This window comes from Trichosurus vulpecula, chromosome 1 (genome assembly GCF_011100635.1).
Source record: "Trichosurus vulpecula isolate mTriVul1 chromosome 1, mTriVul1.pri, whole genome shotgun sequence".
Lineage (NCBI taxonomy): Eukaryota > Metazoa > Chordata > Mammalia > Diprotodontia > Phalangeridae > Trichosurus > Trichosurus vulpecula.
Genome location: NC_050573.1, coordinates 281,551,999 through 281,561,081, shown reverse-complemented (window position 1 = coordinate 281,561,081; position 9,083 = coordinate 281,551,999). Strand labels below are relative to the sequence as shown.

Sequence of the window (9,083 nt, the reverse complement as noted above, 5' to 3'; positions counted from 1 at the left end):
CTTGCAACATCTGTCCAATGGCATGTAGTGGCCAGCCTTTTTAAAAAAAAAAAGTTTAATGGTATGGAATGTATTTAACTTCTTTAAAAAAATAGAATGGGCATCCTACACAGTGTGTAGAAAGGGGCTAATAAAAGACTGGATTTGAACCCAGGTGCTTCTCGCTGAAAATTTGAAACTCTTTTTACTACACAATGCATGGTATGCACTGGGGGTGGGTTGAGGTGAGAATATACTCAGTAGTCACATTGAGATCCCAGAACCAAGCAGTGGTAAAGTTTCAAATGTAACCGTGATGGTGCAGGGTCCCCTTTTCCCTCCCCGGTGGCCCTACAAACATCTTCCTAAAGTGCTAAGTTAGCACTGAGAACAGCCACAACAGCAACTTCTGTCATCAGGAAGGGCAGGTTGGAGGAATAACCCTCTGCAAATGTGCCTTCTTGGGCATTGCACTAGATGGTAGGAGCATTGGCTGAAACAAAACTGTCCTTTAGGAAAGAGGTGTGGCAAATTTCTATTCATTTCACTGCATTCTGTTGTTGTCCCAACCAGCACCAGGCCAAGCTGGTCCTCCTAGTTGGCTGACTCCTTGAGCACTATGCATTCCTTGCCTATGTTCTGGGCTACATGAAACCTTGGCTATAAAAAGTCTAGTTACAAAGTCCTTTTTCTATCTAACTGTAGAATTCCATGATTCTAACATGAAGATGTAAAGTGCAGGAAGTCTGAAAACATACATGGGGCCTCCAAGTTAACTGTGTAGTTGCCTTTGCACTGTGGCCACAACCATCATCTTAACGAAGTGGAGTTATCAAACATGTCCTTAGAACCATGGAAGCTTACCCTACAAATAACTACCATTGGCAAAAACACCTTTGATTCTCCTTCCTTACTTTCCCATCTTGAATTATTTGTCTAAGTCAGAGGATCCCAGGATCCTTTTAGGGGTCTGAAAGGTCAAAACCATTTTCTTAATAATACCAAGACTTTTAATTTCTAATACAGTAAGAATAGATATAACCCACAGAATCATAAGCTCTTGGGAGGGAGACTCTTCAATAATTTTTATGAGTATAAAAAAGTCCCAAAGCCAAAAAAATCCCAGAACTGGTTGAGGGCTTGAGTCTCTGCTCTGATTAGAGCAGAAGTCATAGTAGGTGGTTAACATTATCTGTATCATCTCTAATGTCCTTTTCCAGCTCTAAAATTGTGCTGCCATAAAGATGTGTGTTGGTTGGGAGAAGGGGTTTTTAATAAATCAAGTAGTAGATTTGAAAAACTGGAGAACAAAAGATGGATTTACTAGGGGCCAAGAACTAACCTGGGGTTTCAAGAAACTGTGTTGAGCTAAACCTTGTGTGTGTAGCAATGTCTACGGAATGGTTTCTTAAGGAAGTTAAAACTGGAGAAGATTTAAAATTTAAGTACAGTCCCTTCTGCTGGTAGCTTATTTTAGGGAATGCATGTCTTCTTAAAATACTGGAGGCAAGGACAAAGAATGCTAGTGAAGTTACATTTGTAATGAAAGTAAAGGAATCTTGTCTATTGTGAATGATGAAAATCAACACCATCCAGGTGAAACAAACAGTTTGCTTTATTTTAAGACAGTAATGTCTTTAAATCTGTGCACAGACCTAAGTTCAATACCAATACAAATATATACCTCTCAAAAGGCCAAAATATTTATTAAAGTAGGTGCTTGGAAATTTTTTGAAAGGGCAATAAGCCTTTTAAATATGTAAAACAGATACAACTTCAAAATGCATGTTAACAGCATATTAAAATAAGTAGTCACAGTTCAAAATTAAAAGTGAATAATCAAAACCCTTGAAGACCATAGCATATATATTAACTAAGTTTTAATATTCAGGAGGCCATTGCACACATTTTTAAATAACTTAAAAGTGAAAATTCCCCCCACTCCCCAAAGAAGTGAAGGATTTTCCCGAGGAGATTAGAATTTTAAATTCAATGAGTAAAAAAAAAATATCATGGCTGAAGATTTTTAGGCACTGACTCTAGCTGAATTTGTCAGGCGGAGACACACAGCACTGTTTGTGTGATTAAAGATGCCATCAAGGGCTGTAAGTAGGAAATGTACCTTAAAACATCAGAGTGTTTAATGTTAACATCTGGGATTTCTGCTTTTTGACATTGTCCTAGGAACAGCACAGTGACCAGATATATACCGATAGGAAGCTACTTCCTCTTACTCCTAGATTCAACAACTCCTTACCCTATCTACTAAGTTCACTAACAATCAAACACTTTCTGAAACACTCAAACATCATATTTTTACAAGGATTACATTTTTTGAAATCCTTCACTGTGCTGACATTTTAGAATTATCTACTGAACAGACAATGAGCCATCAAAAGAGGAAAAAACACAATGATACATTTGGTCTTTACAAACAAAAGGATTTTAAGTCATAAACTAACTTGATTCCTCTCTTTCTCCTACATTTTTTTCACTTGGTACTGGGTGGCACTGAGATGAAAGAAGCCTTCAAGGTCATCCACTTCAACTTCAAAAATGAGCATTTTGACTCATTTCAGCAGTAAGTTGTCTTCTTGCAACTTTTTGACCTCTAACTCCCAACAAGTATGAGAGAGAAATTAAGACTTTTAAGTAAACCTTGAGCTCTGCTTCAGTCAAGAAGATTCAAATCTCAAATTAAATGTTTCACTGCAACAACTTATGTTACACCAGCTGTTCCATCATTGTAGACAAAATTAATATTTAATATGAATGAAGATAACTTAACAGTACTTCATTGCCATCATCACAAACTGTTTTAAATCTGTCAAATACATGCAAATAAAACATTTGTACAGATAAATTAGTGTTTAGGAATTAAAAACCTCAGAGTAATATCCACAAATGTTCTGAAATCTAAACATTTTTTAAAGAATGGACAATTTAAATCCGAGCAACTTGGATAGATTAAAATGTGTCAGAATCCACATATTCCGTGAGTGGCTCCAGAAAAGACCTATTTCAGAAGCAAAAAAATAGTGTTTTTGTCATGGTTTAATTTCCTTTTTGGTTTCACAGGCAGCCACTGAACATAAAAGTCAAGTATTTACTAAATAATGTTGATTTCTACCAGCTTTACTTAACCCTAACTAAACAACAGTTCAACAAAATAGTCTTTGCCTTCTACTTAGTGTCTACTTAGGAATGTGAGACATTTCCAATTAAAGACTTCATTTTTCCTGTAGACTTCAACATGTGTGGCCCAAACTGGAAAAGAAACAAAGAGAAGGAATTATTACAGGCATTATGGTTCAGTATCAGTAAGAACTTGTCCTCCATATAACGTATTATGCGTGATTTCTGATAAACATTTCTGGAATGAAAGTTCAAATAACTTAATAATATTAAAATCTTAATTTAGTGTGCATACCCTTTGACCCAGCAATACCCCTTCTAGGGCTATATCCCAAAGAGATCATACAAGTGGGAAAAGGACCCATATGCACAAAAATTTGTAGCAGCTTTTTGTGGTGGCAAAGAATTGGAAATCAAGGGGATGCCCATCAATTGGGGAATGGCTAAACAAGTTGTGGTATATGAATGTAATGGCATACTATTGTGCTATAAGAAATGAGGAGCAGATGGACTTCATAATAACCTGGAATGACATATATGAACTGATGCTGAGTGAGGGGAGCAGAACCAGATCATTATACAAGATTACAGACACACGGTATGTGTAAGGACTAACTCTGATAGACTTGACTCCTCTCATCAATACAAGGTTCAAACACAGTTCCAAAAGACTCACAATGGAAAAAGCTATGCACATCCAGAAAAAGAACTATGGAGTCTGAATGCAGATTGAGGCAAACTTTTTGCTTTTTTTTTCTATCTTCTTTTTTGGTTTCGTTTCTCCTTTCTCATGATTCATTCCATTGGTTATAATTCTTCTTTACAACTGAACTATTATGTAAATAAGTTCAATGTGAAGGTATATGTAGAACCTACATTGGATTACATGCTATCTTGGCGGGGGAAGGGGGCAGGAGAGGGAGAGAGAGAAAATTTGGAACCCAAAAACTTGTGGAACTGAGCATTGCAAACCAAAAATAAAAAATAAATTTATTAAGAAAAAAATCTTAATTTAGGAAGTTAGCATTATAAACCTAAGAACCAAAGTAATCAATCCCTGAAAAATAGGTATTACTTATGCCATACTTAAATTATTTCCATTTTAGCTATCCTCCAAGCCTAGCTCAAATGTCATCTCTATGAAAGCATTTCCAATCACTCTATAAAATGATTTCTCCCCTTCTTCTCCACTCCTATGACTCTAGTGGCTGTACCACTAAGAACATAATGATGCAAAGGTGCCTATAAATTTGTGTACATGTCAAATAAGAAAATGAGAAAGTGCTTTGAAAACTATAAAATGCTATGAAAAAAAGGAGGGTGGTAATATTATATATATCTTTGTATGATCCTATCTGGATTTTCAGATACTGGAAAGCACAGATAGCAAGATTTATAAGAATAAGGGGGCGGGATTAACATCTCTCAACATCACTCTGGACAGTACTAACACATGGTAGGCATTTAATCAGTATTTTTTATGTGAATGCAATATGACCAGAAAGTAAATAGTACCTACCAGCACTGTTTCTGAGGTGGTCTTCGATTCAGATATTGGAATGGATTTTTCAGTTTCAGTTTGGCCATCACTTCGGTACCGATAAGCAAATTTCTTTTTCAAAGCTTCTGCAATCAGGGTTGCAGGGTCAGCAGGGTCCACGGGTTTGGGTTTTAAGCCTTGCTCTGATCTTAAAGAGATTAAAAAAAAGGGTCAAATTTTAATGTGCTGTAAATCCACTGGTGAAAGACTATCCAGCTTTATGTTCTTAACACTATGAGCACTGTATTCAATAAGTCATCTGCTAAGTAAGGGCAATTTCCCTATAGCATTGGGACAGTGAAGTCTAGGCATGGTAAAAGAGCTCTGCTTTACTAAGTCAGCCTTTTTTTATATACTAGATGACTGTACTCTGATTAATGTTTTGTGACGCAGTTACAATAAAGATTTGTCTTTCAGAAGAAAATATTATTTTAGAAATTAAAATAAACTTGACTTGAAGGTGTTCCTTCCTAGTCTCTTAAAGAGGGCTGAAACTAGGGCCCATTTACTGGAACAGAACCTTATTCGAGAATGAAAGCACTGTAAACAAATTATTATGAACTAAACAGTAAGAGGCAGGTATTCTGTGTGATCAAAAGAAGATTTGGGGTTCTACAATTATACAAAAATATAGTTTGTGAGGGGAAAAGGAAGACAGAGAACATATATACATATTTCACCTTTTCACAGATCGAAGTTTTATGCTATTCATGTCTTTTAGGATTTCTAGCATATTTGGCACTTCAGGTTTCTTTGGGCTATTTTCTATCAATATCTTCCCAGTACTAGTTTTCTTCTCTCTTCTCTCTTTAATCAGATCAATAGCAGATACACTTTGGTGTAGTCCTGATAAAGCAGGCAGAGGAGGAGGAGGTGGTGGTGGCGGCGGTGGGGGAGGTAATGGTGGTGGTGGAGCAGCAGGCAGTGCCGGGGCAACTGTAGGTATGGTAGGACTTAAGCCACCTATACAAGTAATAATCACAACACAATTAATACTATTTTGACACTGAAACATAAATGATATGCTAGATTTATTTTTTAAAAATATTTTTGAAAATAAAAATGTTTTCTGGTATGTGACAAAATACTGAAATCACAATACCCTTTTTGTTATCTTGGTTACATAAGTGGAAATGTGGTTTCACTTACTTTGTTATAAAGGCCCAAATCTAGGTTACAGTAGTTTTCCGTCCCAAGCTTTCCAGAGTGGAAAAGTTCTGCTTTTACAGGGGTGCTTTTGTGATCTCAAATGTTCAAGTTTGGATTCATACCAATAGTGGCTGCAAACTGCCATACTTCAGGGCAATTAATGCCAAATTTATGCTGCTTGACAATTTATAAGATCAAATGTGTGACGTACACTGGCATTTGTCTAATTTATGTTTAAACTCTTAACTTAGATTCTTTTTTTAAACACATTTTAAATGACGAATTTTTGATTCAAGTTAAGATACTCAAATCATAATCATTAGTGACCGACAAAATTATGTTGACAGAAGGGAATCCATCTATTTTATTTCATTCAACATAAAACTTAAGACCAACGAACTATTTTATCTAAGCTATTATATGGACTTAAGCTTTCTATACAATTTGAACTTAAAACAGTAATTTGAGGTTATTGAGAGGAAAGTACCTTAATCCAAAAGAAATTTCTCTTTAAGATTTGGGTCACATAATAAAACAAAAGTGCATGGTTGTGTAACCCCGCAACGTACACTCTTTCTCAGTTTAAGCTCACATTTGTGGTAGTTTTTCCAATCTGCCAGCAGAGGGGGGTAGAGCCAAACAAACAATAATTTAAAGAGAAAAAAAAATAAAGACTACAGGGAGAAGTATCTGGGCAAGGATTATGAAATGAATAGGAGGCAAAGTGATTTTTCTAACAAGTTGGTAACAACTAATGTTAAAAAGTACACTGAGTCACATGGACAGCAATTTACTCCATGATGTTTATGGGTTAACTGTCCTGTCTTTGACTTAAGGCAGTTTTCTCAACCATAAAAGACACATGATTATGAGTCAATGGAGTAGGGAGTGGAGATTGAAATGCCACAGCCCATCCCCTCGAAAGTGTATTTCTCACTAACAACGATTAAAAGTAGTGAAAGTATTATCCCTCTCTATTTCATGGATGAATAAACTGAGGCTTGTGGAGTTTAAATGACCTGTCCAAGGTCACAGCTGTGACTGGCAGTGCTGGAACTCAAACATGAGTCTATTCACTCCATGTCTGTCTTTCTACTTTACCAGACTGCCAGGCAAGATATGCAGGTAATTAATTTGAGCATCTGAGCATATGTCTCTGAATGTATTCCAAGTTAGAATATAAATAATTTGGGTTTATGTGAGGCAGCTAGGTGGAGCAGGGGAGAGGGAGCCGGCCCTGGCATCTGGAAGAGCTCTGAGTTCTAATCTGTCCTCATACTTACTAGATGTGTGACCCTAGGCAAGTCACTTCATCTGTCTGCCTCAGTTTCCTCAACTTTAAAATGGAAATAATAACAGCACCTCCCTCTCAGGGATCTCTGAAAAGGGCTCAGTGCAGTGCCTGGCACATACTAGGTACTATAGAAATGCTTCTTTGCTTCCCTCGCTTGCTATTTGGCATAATTTAGCCATATTAAAAGAAAGCATTTGTGTGTGGGGTCATGTTATTTATTATGTAAACTTCTTTTGACTCAATGGAGACGATATTCCCCAAATCCATTATTCTCCAGTGGCATAGACGTTGCTATAAAAAAGCACTGAGTGTTTTATTGGGCATGCTGCCTAGCTAGCTAAGGTCCAAAAATACCTGTTATTTAGCTGATGATAAATCTCATGGCATGCGAATACTAGGACAAGTGATTCCCTTCTACTGGTTTCTATTTTGTCTGTTTAAGTCAAACAAGTACAAGACTCAAATACCTGCAGCAAGACTCTGCTGTTCTTGCAAAGTCACGATTTTGGCAATCTGCGCTCGGAGAGTGGCCAGTTCATGTTCAAGTGCACTGATCTTCTGCAATGCTTCGTCATTGGCTAAAACTGTCACTTTGGGTTCTGGATCCTCCTGGGAGAGGTTTGGTAAAGAAACTTGTCTGTTTGGGGGCTTCTCAAAGAAATGAAGTTCATCTGGAGGGCTCTGCTTTGACCCAATCTCTGTTCTGTGAGAAAGAAAGATAAAAAATGTGGGTTGCTTTCGGCTTTGGGGAGCCTGGATTTGCTGGGACACATTATCAGTAAATGTGCTCAGCAAGTGGGGCCTTTAAAGTCTGTCCCCCATAAACTGCAGCAATATGAAGGGGAGTTCAAAGAATCATGAGGATGAGACAGTGAGAGGATACAAAACCAAAGAAAAGTAACTTTTCCAGTAAAAGCAAGCGAGTCCTGAATTGGTGTCAGCAACTGGGGTGGAGAAGCTGATTGTTGGTGAGATCAGTAATTCCATACCACTCATCTGCAGCCTGGGCCATCTGGTGCACAACGCCAAGATCAGCAACAGCTACAGTGAATGGTGTAACTTTTATTTAACTCCTGATAATCTACTCTTAATCGCTAGGTGCAGTCCTCCATCACTGGCCACACAGGGTTATTAGAAGGGAAATTTGTGTATCAAGAGTACTGCAGCCTCCACCTCCATTACTAGGAACAAAGTATCTTTTAAACTCCTCCTCCCAACCCTACATTTAACAGGAACTCTATGGGACTTCCGTTCAGGTAACTCCAAGGGCTTCCACTTACCCCTACCAGCAATGCCCAGCATAGAAGTTACTACCGTAAATACCCAAAACAGGTATTCCTAAGACTTCATAATATTCATGTTCACAATACACTTCCCTGATCAGGTACCATAACAGAGGCCCAAATAGGGGGTTGTCTTCCACCAATCTCTTTCCTTTGGTGGTTTGCCCCCCAAAGCCCCTAAAAGAAAATGGGGTATGCTTTTTAAAGTCAAGGAGGGTATGCTGGTAATAGCAATAACCTGGTTGCTAGTATCTAGCATTCCCTTTTATGTATTTCAGACCCCTCTCCTTCCAAGGCAATATTAATTTGGATATACAGCCTCTGTTTTCCTGGGATGGAAGGGTGGGGGGAGGAGAGAAACCTTGGAGTTCCCCGTCAGGGGACTTTACTAGAGAGTATCTCAATACGAATACTATGACTGTAAAGAAACATGTGTGTTTTTACGCAGGGATTAATTAGGTGAGGTGAGAGCTTTTAGGAATGTCCAAAATTCTGGTAGTGCAGAAGTACCCTTGTTCAGATGATCAATCATCTTATCTACTCCATGTTTTAAGAGCTATATTCAAAGACTTTGATCATGTATTGGTGGTGCAAATCATGCCCATCACCCTAAAAGCATCTATTTGTGTGGACAGCCAGTGGACTACACCTGAAGCAGATAGGTCATAAGGAATGGGGGGTTATGGGGCATAAATTAAATCCA

At 37.8% G+C, this 9,083-nt stretch overlaps 1 protein-coding gene across 3 annotated transcripts in view; it reads right to left on the bottom strand.

Moving 5' to 3' along the window:
- Nucleotides 1-1,570: 1,570 nt before the first annotated feature.
- The window catches only part of MTFR1 (mitochondrial fission regulator 1), a 60,497-nt gene continuing 52,984 nt past the window's right edge, over nucleotides 1,571-9,083 (bottom strand). For all 3 annotated transcript variants that reach the window (XR_005011040.1, XM_036769526.1, XM_036769534.1), the window contains 4 exons: nucleotides 7,565-7,800; nucleotides 5,335-5,617; nucleotides 4,634-4,802; nucleotides 1,571-3,246 (listed from right to left, as the gene is read on the bottom strand). Coding sequence is in view for 2 of the 3 variants with exons in the window: in XM_036769526.1 (XP_036625421.1) it covers nucleotides 3,178-3,246; nucleotides 4,634-4,802; nucleotides 5,335-5,617; nucleotides 7,565-7,800 (757 nt within the window). In the remaining variant the exon portion in view is untranslated. The remainder of the gene's footprint in view (nucleotides 3,247-4,633; nucleotides 4,803-5,334; nucleotides 5,618-7,564; nucleotides 7,801-9,083) is intronic.